General features: G+C 51.9%; 1 protein-coding gene across 1 annotated transcript in view; it reads right to left on the bottom strand.

Moving 5' to 3' along the window:
• Positions 1-1,442, bottom strand: part of LOC100903553 (RNA-binding Fox protein 1) — a 30,988-nt gene extending 29,546 nt beyond the window's left edge. Inside the window, exon 1 of the mRNA XM_029111026.1 lies at positions 1,212-1,442. Coding sequence (XP_028966859.1) covers positions 1,212-1,442 — 231 coding nt within the window. The remainder of the gene's footprint in view (positions 1-1,211) is intronic.
• Between the last annotated feature and the right edge of the window lie 15,925 nt (positions 1,443-17,367).

Genomic DNA, 17,367 nt, shown 5'->3' on the forward strand with positions numbered 1-17,367 from the left:
GTTTTCTTCACTTCGAAACTTATCCTTCCTCTGGAGATACCTCGCGACAGCTTCCAGGAAGCCCTTTTCATTTGTTCCTACCGAACGGCTCATTGAATCTTCCCTCAAGCTCACTTGAAGTTTTCCCTCCTACATCCCCTGCTCAAGTTTCCTCTCAATCATCCTCGATATTCGTCCCGGTGCTTCTTGTTGTCGAGCGTGCTCGATGGCTCTCAGCGCTGAGTTCTCCGGGGACTTCCTCCCGCGGATTTCGTTCTTGTCGTCAATGGAATTAATGAAGACATTCTCGGCGGGCCGCGACGAGTCTCTAGTCGTCCCGATATTGAGAATCATAAATTTTCTAACGGAGCGACAACAGCTGCGAGGTCCCATCAATGTAGCAATCGGGAATAAATGTCGGCTTCCGACTACCTGCTTATAGGCTGAAGACTGAATCCGAGCCCGGAATTACAGGATCTCTGCTTTTCTCAGGAATTGAGCCCCTCCGCGCCGAGAGATCTAGCAGAGGGAGTGGTGAGCTGCCGAAGGCCGACCAAAGACGAGCAGGCTCATCTCGGACAGCTCTAAACAGGGAGAGAGGAGACTCAATAGGCCGAACTTCGCGGCCAGAATCAATAGAGGAGAACTGCTGAGGAGGAGATAAAAAAACAGGCGAGGCCGCATTGGTCTCAGGACGAGTCGCTTGCGAAGTCAGCGCCTCTGGTGTTCCTTGCGGGTTCCAAATGAGGCATCGTTCAAACGAGTTCGGATTCCATCAAGTTCACGTATGGACTTTGATAGGCGACCTCGCTCTGGGCCCCGGCTTTACAACGTTGCAACTCAACTTCGCAACTTAATCCGTGGAACAAGGCCGCGCCGCTCCACGGGTTGGTCGTGGTTTCGACTAAATCTATCCACAGTGAATGTGCACAGGTACCGATCTCGACCCGCTCAAAAACTTCGGTCTGAGGGAATTTTCATCGATGCAATATCTCCGTCTCCACACCCGGAGGAGCCAATTCAGAAAATTGGGTAAACCGACATCGACGATGAACTGCCTTTGCTCTAAAGTAGCTCGTCCGGGACTGTAGGTGGCAAGTTTTGAAACCAAGCAACAGAGCCGACGTAGCACGTGTCTCCCGAGTCTGCTTTGCTTCGTCACCGTTGGAGCGAAGATAATATTTCTCGGAGAGTGGAAACGGAAACGACGAGGGGAAAAAGGTACTTACGACTCCTGCTGCTCCTGGAACACCGGGAAACATGCCTCCTTGAAGCGCCTGAACGGCTGCGGAGTTTTGCATTGCTGTGTACATGGCTAATGTTCTGGGGTCTGGTGAGGTAAATCCTGCGACAGCTCTGCCGCCCACGCCTACTGCGCCGACCTGGGGAAACACGGGCACCTGAGACGCCATCACCGCTGAGCCGAGCTCTACGGAAGACGCGGCCGTTGCCCCGTTCGCCATTCACTGGAAGAACTCCTCAGAAGGTTTTGCTTCGCTTCTGGGCGAACTTCTCACGAGCTTTGCTGTTTCGATGTGTCAATGCCAAGATGTTTTCTCGGGACTCCTCGAAACAAAGGGTATGTAGCACACCTGGGAACAGAAGGAAAATCAATCATTAGTGAGAATTTATGCATGTTCTCCATACGTCATACGTCAAAGCGGTCCGACACGGCCCCTCCCAGCACTAGAGTCGGGACTGCCAAGCAGGACGATATTCGAGAGGCTCGACGTCTCGCAGACGAATGCCCCTGAAAATTCTCTCCCCTCCTTGGCGCACCTTGTCCCCCACTGCCCGGTACATGACACAAGACTCCATACGAGTACCAGTTGCAATTCGAGAAGCAGCTGCCGTGCGACGTTGAGCTCTTATGTCAGAGAGAGGACGTCTGCCCCAGCCTACCAGAGTCCTGACGAAATTCGAGGACGCAGAGACGGAAGAAGCTCGAAAAAGTCGACTTGAAACTTCAGATCGGGCTGGCGGTGACTCGCTTTGAACACAGCTGACTAAAAGGCATCAGCGTCACTCTACCTAGTCGAGCAGAAACTAAGGTCGTTTGGGCTCTTCTCGAGTTCCCCTAGAACTCCAGGACTCGGAGCCCGCGCCGTTGGCCGCAATCAGAATGCGTACAATCGATACACTTCCAAGCAGTCGGCGCAGACGGAGGACGGGGAAGAGGAGGGAGGAATCAGCAGGGCAAACATCCTGTTCTTTCTCTCGATCGCCGCCACAAGCCTGATTAACGGATCTGAGGGGAACTCCTCGCTCAGCGGTTCTGAGGAGAAAACGCTACGAGTCGCGATTGATCTTGGAAGTTGGAAGTCGTGGTGGGAAACAATTGACGGAGCTCACCAGGATCATCGATGCCAACTAAGGCGAAATGTTGCATATCTCTACCGGGCCATGTCCTTTCGCGAGGCTCTTTCCGAATGCGGCTGTCGGTAACGATTTGGAAAAAATCGGTATCAGCACGATTCCCGGCCGCCGAATGTACATCAAATCGCTCACTGAGATCAAGCGAGGCGAAAGCTGCATTTGAGCCGGAACTCCACCATGGAACGTTTCAAGCTACCATATCGACGTAATATCCAGCCCTTATTGAGGAGCAATAAGGCTCGGACATGAGCGTTCACTCGAGAAACGAGCTGTTCGCAATGATCGCCGGGGTATAGAAGGCAAGATTGGGGAATTAGGAAAGGGACGTTATAAAGGGTCTCAACATTCCGTCTCCGGAAACCAACCACCACCGCATCGATCCCAGTCTGTGATCTCAGACAGAAAGGAGAGGAAACCGACGAGTTCTCTTTTTTTTTGTGGTTCCGGCCATTCTGCATATCCGCAAAAAGGCTCAGCTCCGCCTATGGTCGCTGCATTCAGAGCACCTGCAGCGACGGCAGCCGCTCGAATTTATTTTCGTGCGCGAATTTTACAACGGACCGACTCAAGCACTTCCGCTCGAGTGGCTTCAAGCCTTTACGCTAACGATCCGGTATCGTTAGGCAGTGGAATTCCGCTGCGGAATCTCCGCACGGCTCGAGAACGCTTGGAAGCTGTCAGCAGCGTTAGGATGACCCGATCGAGACAGATGTTCGCTTGCCGCGCATGCGAAACGATACACGAGAGGAGTCGGGTACGGCGCGAGAGGGGAAGGAAAACTCGCCCATCTCGTCCCATTTTATTTATGAACACTCGGCGATGATCGTCGGGTAGGACTGGCCCCATGAACGTGTTTCTCTCCACCGTCAACTTGCCTGTCACTCTGTCCGAGTGCGCTATGCCGATGTCACGTCGCCAACGGCGAGCCGAAAAGAGTGATCAATAAAAAGAGATGGATAGATATACCGATACGATGAATTGAAGGCCAGCGATGTTCGCTGATGGTCTCAGCTCCGGCAGAGCGATCTCAGCGCAAACCATTCCGAAAACGGGAAAAGCAGACCTGGAGAGGCCTGCGAGGATGGGAGAAAGAATTCGCTCGGTAGATTTTCCCTCGCTGTCCTTCCACAGGGAGACATTCGTTTCGCATTTCCCCTAAATGAGTTACAGTCCTTAGATCTCCCGGACCACCGAGCGTAATCTCATTTTCTAGCGGATCTCAAGCTCGTGAGCCCGCGGACCCCGCTGAACCCTGATCCGGATTGAGTACAACTCGGGAAGAAGGCTACTTCCACCAGCTCAGGTCTAATTGCATCCAATGAGCTCGGTCTTGTGTCCGGCGACTGGGAAACTATTCCGGTGGACGTTTCTCGCCGAAAATATGTCCTCTCGCGAGAGGCTCGCCCCCTCCACAGACCCTGCGGACCGCTGACTGAGAGCGCGGATGTCCCCCGAAAGGGCGGCGGGACACAATGAGACTTCTGGAGAGTCCAGCGAGCACCGAGAGACTGCACAGACGATGGAGCGAGGCGGAAAAAGCTGCGAGGCAACAGTGAACAATGGCGTAGTGAAGGATCGCCGACAGCCACTCGATATCTTCTGCTATGCGTAGGTCTCTGTTACTGACCGGAAACGCTTGCAGAGGCTGTCGTTGAGATGCTTGACACAAATACATGTGCGCTAGGAGGAAAGTAACGACTTCGCTGTCAGAAGCTGCTCTCCGCCGCCTCGGTCAGGTCCCGAGCGAGCGTTGCATGGCCGATCAAGTCCAGCGATGGAACTCGAATCCCGGATCCCACCAGGATTCAGGATAGGATGCAAACTCGAGGTGGAACGATGGAGAAGGACGGGAAAAGGTAACGGAGGTGAGCGAAAAAGCCCGTCTTCATCAAAGCGAGAGCGGGAGAGAAAGACACATTACGAAAAAGTTCCCAGTCCGACGAATCTCCCGGGACCACACGCACCAGTTCTACTCGCCATGCCTCGGAAACAGGACCGAGTTCGTTTTTCCCTCATGAGGTGAGCGTTGGAGGGAGATTCGTAGGGAGCCATTCGATCAGCTGAGTGGATTCGGTATTTCTCGGATGGTCCCGGCAGGAACACGACCGGCGCCAGAGCAGCGAAGGAAAGTCGGATCGAGAAATGTTCGGTGCGATGACACTTCAGAGATATTCCGGCCGCGAGGAAGATTATTGAAAGCGCTCATCTAACCTATAGAGTCCCGACAGAGGAATCGCAGTCCTGCGAACAGGTCGGATAACAGGACTTCGTTAGAGGTAAGATAACGAAGTTCTGTCTGCCAATCTCATCGCGTATGCACTTGGAAGTCTCATTTAGCGAGATGCCCAGTCGGGATCCGTTGCGTTGTGAGCGGGGAGGGGCGAGATGGTGGGCACGGGTTTTGGGAAGGGGGGAGCAGCGAGATGGTGTGCACGGTTTTTTGAGGGGGGGGGAAGGAAAACTCCGCTCGGATGAGTCGGTGGAAATGAACCTGACGTTTGCAGACTCGTTGCATTTCGAGCCTCGTTGCTGATCACTGCGACTACGAAGCGACGTCGGCGTCGCCCCATAAATCGGGCCCCCTGAATTTCTCGGCTCGGAATCTTTTTTTCGATTCATAACGATTCGGATCACTATCCGAAATTCTCGATCATTGCGTCGTTCGCACTCTTCGATGATATTATTGTATCACGGAGCAAGCCACCAGCTATCGTGGAAGTCTCGGTCTAGGGGCTGGGCCGGCGAAGAGACGACTTTTCGGTGCGGGACACGGCATGGAATTTCGAGACGGACGAGCCACGGGTATTGAATGGTCTGGTCTCGCGCTTTGGAAGCGAACTCACGTCTCGCCCGCTTCAAGATCACAAACCGATCAAGAGGTGCGGTTGGTCTAACAGCCGACAAACCGGCCACCCAACAAACAGAGCGGCAGGCCGTCTGCCGAGCAAGCCACCGTCCGGACGAGCGGGCGAGATAGCGAATGCAGAAATCGAATCTTCTTCGTTAGCATTCACCTCATGATGACAGAATAGCTTAGGTGTGTCACGTTGCTGACATCAGAAGAGAAGCTTCTCCAGTATCGCATCCAGTATTGCACCGGCGAGCGAGAGACTTATTCCGTGGCTTGAAATTCACCGCGACTTGTCGTCGAAAAGCAATTCGTCGGTACCTAAAGCGAGGGAAGAAGAATACGTACAGCGGGAATTCGCAAATCCAATCGGGCGAAGTTCGTGTCAAAAGCGCATCCACTGCAAGTCGCGGCGCAACGCGGAGTCGGGAAACAGTTCCCCCGAACAAGTTCATGCCGCGGACGTCGTCGTAATCGCTCGATCGTGTGAGTTCTGACAGTATGCCTGCTGCCAAGCGAATGTGGGAACTCCCTCTGTATACGGCTGACGAGTTCGCAGAGAGTCGGAAAGACAGAGAGGGGATTAGCGTGACCGAAAAGCAGCATAGAGCTCATTCCGAGCGGCGATCATCATCAAACTCGAGTATCGACCTCAAACCGGAGCGTAGGACCACCTTCGATGCTTGGGACAAGGAAAAACAGACACCGAGTTCTTTGGGACGCGCCAACGATAATAAACCGGATAAGAGGAAGTTTCACGAACGTTCCGGTGTTTCCAAGAGGCCGATATCTGAATTTATCACCTGTACACCACTTAATACGCTCGCGACAGGAGAAGCACGAGGCGGGCGACAGATGTATGTGCTCGTTCTGTGAGGAAACCTGCCGACGGTATCAATTCTACAGCTGCGAGAGGTCCAACAACCCCGACAGGCAGAGCACAGGAACTCAATATTGATAATAAGCCCAAAAACTCCAGCAGATGGTTGAAATGAATGCGTTTTGATGAATTCATCACCTTCTCGTAGCCACCGCTGTCCAGACATACTCTTGCTTCACTCCATTCGGAAAAGCCCGAGCCCGGTGATTCGATCCTCAGAGGCGGGAGACCGAACCCGCGGAAAACGAATACCAGGAATCTGGCTTCGATACGACAGGAGTTTGTTTGACTTCGTTTGACCACGGCCTATATGGCAGCATGATCAAAGGTCACAGGCCGACCAAATCTAATACTGACTCCGACGAGAGAACCACACCCATACAATTTGGAATCCAGGCCCGCGACTCGCACCCTTCGAACTTCATCGAATCGCGATAATCTCGATTGGCAACTCCGTGGAATGCTGTCGGATCGGTGTGTGGCCAAATCACAGTTAGGCTTTGGCTCGGGGACTCTGGATTGTTTCCCTTCTCGATTCATTCTTTCATCAGAAAATGTTGTCTGCGAACAACCAGACTGTTCAACGGGAAATGGGTCACACGAAAGCTCAGTCAGAGATAGCCAGTCAGCGGACACAGGTTAAGACTCTGATCTGTTGGATTAACGGAAAATCCGTCAGATTGGAGCATAAACTTTCCACGCTCGAAAGATCCCCACCATCCCGGGAATCGCTCAGACCCGAGCCCTGAGGGCTCACGTCTGAGAACTCATAAAATGTCTTGACAGCGTCTGAACGAATTCTGAGGATAAATCACCAATGTCCTCCCCATTTATCTCTACCTTCTTCTCTCGTGGAAGGAACGGAGCGAACGAAACTCAGAACCTCGAACGGGAGGAACGCATGTCTGGAGCTGACCGCAGCTCCACACATGTCTTCGAGGACGGTGGGAGCCGGGGACGAGTCTCCGCGTAAATCTCAGATTCCAGAACCGGCGCAAACTATTGCGTTTTTTCCTCGAAAACCCTCCTCTCCTCAAATTACTCCGGGAGATATATGAATGGAGCGGGGAACCGGCACCTCAATCCATTTATCTTCGAGGAGAGAACGATGAGAAATGGTTCCCCAGCCGAGCTTAATTGCTTAATGAAGTTTCATTCGAACATCTGATGTAGTGTTGCGGAATTTCAAGATACTCGATGCCTGAACATATATGAATTGCTCCGAGTGAGCGGACTCAGAGCGGGGAATTTGAACGCCTCGAACGGGAGGCTGGATAATAGGGGAAGAGCATGAGAAAACTATAATGAAAGCGCGTCTGATGAATGCGCTCCCCTGTGAGGGGAACGAGGACCAATGTTAGAGGGTGAACTTTCTTTCCCATCGCTTGCGACGGTAACACAGTTTCGAGCGCGTCTTTCCTACCGTCGCTCCAAATCAATGAATCGAAGCGCCATCCCGCTCCTCTGTGCTCCATTCACCAGTCTCTGAGATTCGAGCAATTTCACCCGATTCTGCCACCATGGCTCCGGCTGGGAAGGGAGTGAAGCGAGTCTCTTGTGGTTTTGGAGTGAAGTGAATGAATTTCACCCGACTGGCGGAGCTACGCACGAGAATTCCTCTCCTCAGAATTAGTTTCTCCTCTTCCGACGCGCCAGCATACCGTATCCCAGAATATTTCTTTTGCGCTCCCCCCTCCTCCTTCCCGCGTCCCTCGAGCTCGATTGACAATCCATGAGCCATGAACGACTGAAAATCGTCCCGAGAAATTCTCCGGGAGTGAGAGAGCGCCCCGAACTACATATAATCTACAGGAGCCGCCTCGAAGGATTCACACGTTTGACAATGCCGGGACAAACAGGAAAGAGCCTCTCGAGCAGGAGCTCCTCGCAAAATACTCGATTACAGATACACCAACTTCGACCAGGATCTTCCTGGTCCTCGGAGACCTTCGGTGACTTGAATACAAGGCTTCCGCGGCACCAGCTCGGTATTTCACGTGCTCTCATTTTGTCCGGAACCGCGCGGCTCAGAAAGAAGCACAAATTACAAGAACGAATTAGACAAGGACGATTATTGTCTCCAGGTATACGGAAACAGATAGTAATAAGTTTAATTGTCCGATCTCCTGCGGGGAATTCCCACCGGCTAAGCATCACTCGAGCGGAAGAATAATTTTCTTGTTCAGGAAACCTTGGAGTCCATCGTCAGATTGAATAACCGTCCACAAAGTTCTGCTCTAGAAGATTGGAAGACGAAGCTGAGGAGCCGAAAAAATACATGATGTCAGATAAGTGGAATCACCGGGCCCTCCTGAAATAGGGAGCCTGTGAGCTGAGCAGGCTGTTTTCGCCGTCGTCGTAACCTTGGGAGATGCCGGAGCCCTTCGGAAATATTTCAAAGTTCTCCCCCTCGCTCCCTCCTTCGGTCACAAAAAACAGAAATCCAGCCGGCAGACGCGTTGAAAATTCACGACGCGACGCTCCGAGAGGCTTCAGAAAAATGAAACAGAAAATGCGAAGTCAGGATACAGCGGATGCAACTTTCGCTCATCGGCTGTTCGTCTACTCGTGGTTTTCATTCTGATTCCAGTCGGGATCTTCTTCCTGAACAGGAGTGAAAATAGATCCTTGAGCCTTCGCGACCCCCGGAAAGCGCTCAGCCCATCGATTATTTCCCGAGCAGCAACTTCCTTCCTGATTGCTCTGCTTCCGGAGACATCGGCTCAGAGGAAACGCTTCAGACTCGAGGGCGCGTTTTTGCCCGATCCGACGTAGCAGGAGGAACGATCCTTATGCCGCATTGGAACCTCAATATACAGAATAGATCTGTCTCGCCTACATCGGGATTCACGCTCTCCAACTCGAAGGAGGTAGGACGTTCAATCGATAATTTGAAATCGAGAACTCTCTGTTGTGTGATCTGATCGCTTCGATTAGGCTCGCATGGGGCTACTCTCTTGTTCGGACCTTCCGCCAGCTATTCGGGATTCAATCGATGCGTCAAGGTCCCTCGACAACTCAAACACAAGCCTTATTGAACTTGCGTTCTCGTCGTCGCTTCGCGAAGCGTTCATTCCCATGAACGGGGCTCGAAGCTGCCGGGACGCATCGCCAGAAATCCGGCTTTTCGTTATGACGATCATCCTTCGATTCAGACACGGGCCCGGCATGCCATGAAAAATTATCATTATTCGAGCTTCCAGGAATTCAAGCCGAGGTCGTCAGCCGATGAAATCAACGTGGAGAATTCGCAAGCAGCTCCTGCGCGGGGTTTATCATCGAGATCGGGCTGTCCGCTATCCCCCTAAAACAAGGAGCTCATTTCTTCCCCCGGGTTCCCGATCTCGATCTTCTCGTCTCCAGAAGATGCTTCATGCAGGCTATGATGCCGCGTTGAGTGAATTCTCAGCCCGAATGGAAATTCGGACGAACCCAAGCGGTGGGAAAGTTCCAACATGTCTTCAGAGACAGTCGACTCGAGTGCGACACCTCAGCCGACCTTTAGCGGCGCATAATAGTTCAAGCGTGTCCCCTCGATCCTGGACTCTTGAATCCTCTGGGACGGCGTTTTGCTCGACCAACGGACGATCGCCTCGCACCCGTCAGAGGCGGAAGGCGTCCCCGATGCTTGGAGACGATGATGAGGAACCGCAGGGCTACGATTGATATGGATAGGGTGAGACTGGGACGCACGGACGAAATGATTCGGGAATAATCATCCAATAGTGCCTTGTGCAGGAAGATCTCTCCGCTCGGTACGGAACTTTTGATGGCATCGACGAGAAGAGCTCGTATATCCCATGGCTTATTCTACGCAGAAGTCGGAACTTTTTTCATGAGCCGACCGGCGGTCGAATATGGAAATTTCGAACGACCTCCTGAATATCCGGGAGAAAGTTCTCGATTTGGTATAGAATGCGAAGAAAATGAAGAAACTTGGAGAACCGCAGTCGTAACAGAACCCGTCCGACGTCAGCTGATTCGTTTCCATTACTGAGGAGAATTGAGGTCGTCGGCCCCAGCGGTAATTACCATGACGCAGTGCACGGGAAGCTCCAGCACGCGAAGCGAACCGCATACGTACAGCGAGCATCTTTCCATTTGAGTTCTCTTTCGTTTATTCATTGGTTCGCTCCTCCGCGTAACTGTTCAGCCATTCATATTCTTGTTCATTGGGAAGTGAAACAAGCGGGGATCCGCCTCGAGCTTTCTTCGTTCCTCTTCTCATCGACACACGGGCGTATAATGCCTCGACTGCCCCGAGTAGAAGCTTTGTTCCCCCCTTCCAATCATTTATTTGTACCTTGGTTTATTGTCGTTTTATCCAACATACGCCTATGACGGAAATACACAATGGCTCGCGAGCGAGTGTTTGAACACGCGCACAACGATAGGCGTTTTCTGGTGGCTCCGATTACCCGACGCGACGCTGCAGTGAGCGAGCCGCGTCACAAGGTCGCCCATCAGGAAAAAAAGCTATGGGAGGGTTTTTCGTCGGCGGCTTGTTGCTTGATGTTTCGCGCACTCAGATGAACACGGAAATTACCGCGCAAGTCACGCGGCGAGGAACTCCGGGGTGGATCCTTGATCGAATCGATGAGTCTCCTCCCCGATTGAGCAGCTGACGACAATGAATCGACTTGACAGGTAGCTCGGGGACATTCGATCCACATCGAACACAAACCAGATTCGTCCCCGGGTGTCGGCTGTCGTCAGGTCGAAGTCATGAGGATCGAGAATACGCGACCGGGACGAATCTTCGATTATCTGATTGACTGTGAGCGGAAACTCGAGAGGCACCGGGGAAATCTCGAATCGATCTGGTAAGCGATGACGTCGTGGAAGTTTCCTCGCTCGGAGACTCGGAGTCCATAAAACACTGGGTCGCCGGGAGATCGTTAGCGCGGAGAGATTATTGACTGGTCCACTGCGTGCGCCAACGTACCCGTACACTCGAGGCTGAGGAAACGCAAACACGACGCTCAAGCACCACAAGTCGGCCGGAAGCAACGACCCCTCCGAATTTCCGCACAATCTAAGTACCGGCCATTAAGGCGGTGCTCTGCATTTTTCTGGGAGACGTCCGTAAAGGCTTGCGAGCTTCTCTTTCACGGTGTCGTTTCATGCAGAAAGTGCTACCGATTCCGGTGAAACCCGAGCGACGCCCGAGCCGTATCATGCAGTCGATGAGAAAAAACAGCGTGTGACGCGATCGATGTCATCACGAACTGTGGCCCTACTACGACAACAAAATCGTCAACCACTTTCATACCGCGAAAATTACGCGCATCCTTCTTCTGCAGGTCCGTCCATCCATCCACACATCCCATCCATGGCTAGCGTATGGCCCCGCGAAATCAGGAGTTGTCATGCAACGGCGAAACGGGTAACCTCAATTGAAATTATTAGCTGCCGCTCCGTCGATTCGCAGCCGCCACCGGACGATGGCAAGGCGAGGTGACATCGCGTCGTGTTTGACAAAACATCGACTGTCCGAAGGGCCAGGAGCAAACGCGTTTCTGGCTGATTCGTGTCGACCGAGCATGCGACCGGCCAGACGAACAGAAACTTTAATAGTCTCCAGTATTCATGCGCTGAATTCGGCCCGATACACAGGCTCAGCTGGCCGATCAAGAACGATAATAATTATTCGTCGACGAAATTGAGGGAATGGTATTCGGAGCGGACGGTACCAATAAAAAGAGTTTCAGAGGAAAATATCTCAACCGCATATTATCCATCGATTGCACATCGTTTTTTTGAAACACCGCCCTTTCCGTGACAATACTATCTCGACTGAAACGAGTGCGAATAAATAGAGAAACCTTTTCTTTCTCGGAACGCCCCTACTTGGTGCTTAATACGTGTCCATGTCTCCTAGAACAGATGTGCTTTTTCCTTCAAACTTCGGAACGCTCTGGGAACAATACGGGCGTATTTGAAGAGGACGTTTAAGCTTTCATGGAACGGAGGAGACAACTTTCCAGGATCTTTGAGGGAATCGGGGACCTCCACGGAATTTCAAAGCATCCATTCAAAGCTCCAGGCATCTGTCTAGCTCGGAGGGGGGGCTTCAAAGAAGTTTCAAGATTAGTCCTCTTTTTCCTCCACGGACCCGAGATAATTGAGACCTTTCAAAAAGGTCTGGATGACCATCAATGTTTTTCAGAACTTCTTTAGAAGTATCGTGAGAGCCGCGAAACCTCTCCTCAAGGGCGCGCGGAACGAACGGAATCGATTCTGACGTATATAGAGTGCGCCTTCAGGAATATAGCGACTCGCTTGAGCACAGAGATATATCATGCTATACACTCATTTGCATAGCGGAACGAATCTCACGCGCGGCGACATTTTTCATATGAGATTGAGAAGTTCCGATCGAAGCACTTGATCGTATAGTGACAGAAGAGCGGGAGGGACTAAGTGATTTTCTGACGAGTAAATTCCGACTCGTGCTGAGTTTCCGGATGCCAATACACGGAATTTCTGTCGACACCCAGCACCTCATCAACTCAGATCCCATCAGAGAGCGACAACGGGATGGATCCGGGCCGCTCCTCGGAAGTGTTTACTCTCGACAACCAGCAGGAAGACCTGATTGGAAGACCGTCCGATCTTCGAGTCACCGAAGCGAGCAAGAGCAGAGCCATGCAGCGTGCTAAACACTCGTCTCGGCGCCACAGAATATTCAGATGCTTATCGGCAGCGTCGGTTCTCTGATACTCGGTCAAGTTTGGCATTTCAGTGAATGTAACAGAGCAAGGCTCGAACAAGGAGGCATTTCAAGGCAGGCCTTCATTCCTCCGACCGCAGGTATACAGACGTACACGGAACTAGTGCACCTCAAGCCAAATAATAACGACGACAACGACCGCTGCTTCCACCCATTCGCTCACCCGACAGCGACTTCATTTTGGACCCCGCCACCGAATACTCTACGCGTACGACGCAATTTATAAATATTTCGAGAATAACTCGCGTCGCGGAATGCTTGAGCAGGGGATATTCAACAGCGCTTGTTTCTCGGACATTTCTCTCTGGAACGACTCCTGGCGTCCAAAACTTCATTCGAATTATCCAAAGATGAGGCTCCTTGAAGTCGACGTCCCTTGTCAGTCCCGAATCAGGCCCGATGATCCATCAGCTGATGCCTTCGGTCTCAGCAGGCATAGCATGCACAGTATAAAATGAAGTGTCTCGAGGGATCGGCCGATGGCGAGGAAGAGCTATGCCAACAAATTTGATGGATGTGGGATGTGGTTCACGATGTCGAACGAACTTAATTGGAAAGAGTTGACGTTAGTAGATTTCACCTGCCGGCAGAATAAATCGACTAGGACCAGGCGTTGGAAACCCGGAATGCTACGGTATCGGCACACCGCCGCATCGGAGAACCGGGCAGCCAGCGAGCAGAGAAGCGAGACCTTCCACAATTTGCATCGGTGTATCCCAAATCGGACTGCGCGGCAGGTAAATGACGGATAATGTTGACAAAGTACTGCCCTGAGTGTCGTCCTCGCTTGAGCCGAACATCCTTCGCTCCTCCACCGTCACGGTCGCTATACGCCAATGGATTCACGGCTCTGAACTCGAGTTGGAGCTTTCAGGGTAGAAACGAGTTTCCGAAATACCAAGTTCATCGAAAGGTCAAACGAACGGATTCCACTCCGGGCGCTCATCGTACAAAAACAGTTGATGGCTGCGCGGCGGAGCGCTTGTCGTAAAGCTATATTTATGGACCTGCCGAAATCATTAATATCGAAAACCAGAATTCGGATTTGATGGATCGACGGATAGTTTTTTTCAGGATCCACATCGATTGACTCAATCCGACTTCATGGGACCGTTGAGTACACTCATACAGTCCAAGACGGAAGTAAGTCAGACGGATTGCCAATTCTACAGAAAACGGCGATACCATGCAAAGACGCGCATTGCTTCTTCGAAGGTTGATAGCGTCAAAAAAGCATCCACGATTCTCAGGTCAGCGATTCGGCCGCTTTCATCAAGAGAAATGTTTAGGCACAATCGTGAACGGGTTCCGTACAGTCAATGTCTGAATGACACTCGAGCGGATCCAATATTATCAGAGATTCCCAACGCGGCTCGGCGCTCGAGCGGATTTTTTTCAAATCAAAACTCAGAAACCACACAGAGATTCGTAGTAAGGACAACTAGCGTTATTGCTGTCGGTCAAGTTATTTCCAGGCATCGGAAGCCTTACCCTTCAGCAAAGATGTCCATTCATGAAGAGGTGTTCTGTTCCGATTGAGGGTCAGCAAGAGGCGAGACTCGATGAAATTTGAAAACGAGGCAGACAGGCGAACGTTTCTTGGTAGAACTTCAATACTCTTAAACATACGAGTCTGGCAGCTGCTCGTTTGAAAGAGAGACGTCCTCACCCGCAAGCCGAAGAGAACTAGCGGCGTGAAAATTCTTGCACCTCGTATGCGTTTCTCTTCAACACGAAGTCCGACTGTGCTCGATATCATTACTCGAGACATCAGCTTCGGAGACTCCCGCACTCTGATTCCCCTTCGGCAAAGGGCCCTGCGGACCCGAGTCGTTGTGCCCAAGTTTTGCAAGTGACGAGAGGACTTTTCGAGAGCGAGCGTCTCGGTATTCTCGGAGACGCTTCAGAAACTCGGCGACACTCACCTCGGTCAGCTGGGGTGCTGCTGCTTCTAAGCGTTTGCGGCGAAGCGGTTCGATGCACGAATACCTCACGCAAGATCTATGTCTTGGAAACTGGACAAAAAAAGCCTCGAGATGGTCGAAATCCGTCGTTTACTCCACAGCCTCTTGTCGATGTTCACAATAGCGTACCACAAGCAGCAACCAACGATCGATGGGTAGAAGTCAACGTGCGCCAGGCTCGAAACTACGCCAGGAGCGGTGAGGCGGCTGCGCGCTCTGGGGAAGGGGCCAGCTTCCACAACAATTCGCTGCGAACTAGATCTTCAGAGAATCATCATCGCTCTTTATATTGATACATGACTTCGATTAAGCGTGGACTCTGGCTAGAAGGTCCGATTGAACAGATGATAATTCATTGCGTGAGGAGTCTGCTATTCTCGGAGAGGGGCGTCTTGAGTCGATACCAGCATTTCGGATGTCCTCGAGGGCCGTTCGAAATTTGGCGGGTCGTTTTATTTATTTTACTTCCAGCTGGAGTATACCGACCGGCTGGCAGAGCCAACGAAGGTCTGACGAAAGGGAGAGGGTCCGCAATCGGCCACAAAAATGCAGATGTGGGAACTCCATTCCGAGAGAGTATTCCACTGCGAGCGACGATCGTCTCGAGCTATAAGATGGAGACTTCCCAAACGAATTTCTCTTCGCCGCGGCGTTCAGCGCGCGACATTTTTCATTCTCACCGTCTCCCATCGAGAGACATCTACCACTGCTCATGCGTCTTTCCGTCTGACTGAGTCTTCTTCGCTTTATCACTCAATTCAGCCTGAAAGATCATTCGGATACCCTCCGAGGTTCACTAGCGGGAATCAGGGATGGGAATCTCATAGTGATTTTCGCGGATTTCCGAGCCAAACACTGTGCGGAAAGAAACTCGCGAGAGAGAGAGACGGGGAGTTTCTTCTCTTTCGGTATCGCCGCACAATTATATTCGTCCTGCCTTTTTTTAGTTCAAAGCGGACGATTCTGCATAGAGGCGCCTGAGGATGACAATCGCCCCCATGGGGCTCTCGCACGTACTTGTCATTGGGTCCCGATAATCAGGAATGTGCTGTGGTAGAAGAACATGGTGATGATGTCGACACGACTCGTTCTCAAGAATGGATATATGTCGTCGTATAAGCTTGTCCGCTCGCGCCCTCTATTTGCTGCGATCCGGTGGCGAGCGATCGCTTGCTCACCTCACGATCTACTGAGGGAGCACCCACCGAAGACTTCTCCTCTGAGGTCGATATGCAGATACGATCGATTCGGCACGAAGTAAACCGTCGTCTCGCCCCCCCCCCGCCCTTCCCCGGGAGAAGTTGGGGTTCACACCGATTATTACTATCGCTCGATCATAGAAGCTGCATGTCTTCTTTGATTCTCAATTAGCGATTCTAACAAATCGCGCATGAGTGTCCCCATACTCATCATTCGCTCGAATCTTCTTTCGGTGGCTTTCTATCTAGCCGCGAGCGCAGCGCGGATGGAGAACGTAAGCAGCGCCGTCTGCACGCTCAGCGCGGAGGAATTTCGTATTTTTATACAATGAGATCGCTGCGCAAACGCTCAGGTATCTCCTCCTTCGTTGGGTTTACAGGGGGAAGATTAGAGGGAACTACTTTTTCTCGAATATGAAGAATTCCACCACATCGGGCTCCGTCGTCGATAATCTGATGGTTGATCTTCGCCCGCCACTCGCTGACAGAACGGAGCTTGAGCATTCTGTGAAGAAAAAGCTCGAATCCCTCCCGCGTCTCCCGCCACCCATGTCTGCCCTCATTCGTTCCGGCCTTGATCGGAGCTTTATGTTTGAGCAGCTATTCTGGAATACAACATCGAAAGTCTTTGTTTCCGAATCGTTTCGGAAGCTCCTCGGAGGAAATTCGCAACGGCGCCGGCGGACTTCCGCGACCTAGCATTCTCATGCAGGAGGAAGGAATCCAGGCGTCTGTGGGTTGAAATAGCGGGGAAACAAGAAAAGGTCCGGAAAATTCATGCTTCGGTACCCTCCTGCAGCGCATCAGAGAGCCCATGAGTCCAGAGTAGATGATCCCGCCGATCTCTCTCTTTTTATCACACCCACGGAGAGTGCCAATCCGTCAAGGCTCGAGAGCTCCACGGTCGAGCGAATCGAGATGCATGTCAGACAGCGTTGGGAATTTCGTCGCCGGATTTCAGAACCTAGGTTTCCAGCCATCTATCTCCGATAGGGACCCGGTCTGTAAGAGAGCAGAAAGTGAGAGTGAGATTCCTTTGAGTTTCGTTTCGGAGAGCTACCTAGGACACCAAGCGTTTCTGGTCTTATTTTTTGGTGGCTCCCCGTTATTCCCAACAGACATCTGCTATATTGAAGCTTTCCAGTCGGGACTCGGGACTGACTTTAAAGTAAGGAGGCAATGCTGCTATATCCATATCTGTGCCCATGACCCGGAATCATTCCTCATCTTTATTCAGAGGGCATCCAAAACCACACCAACGCGCCATGATAACTCGGCTATTCCTGTCCACGTGTGACCCTTGCAAGTTTTCATGAAAGAACGAGATTACAGGGTACCTCCCTGAGCCCCGAAGCACGATGCGCGGTTCCTCGAGACAGGCGGTGGAG

This window comes from Galendromus occidentalis, unplaced genomic scaffold (genome assembly GCF_000255335.2).
Source record: "Galendromus occidentalis unplaced genomic scaffold, Mocc_1.1 scf7180000077194, whole genome shotgun sequence".
NCBI lineage: Eukaryota > Metazoa > Arthropoda > Arachnida > Mesostigmata > Phytoseiidae > Galendromus > Galendromus occidentalis.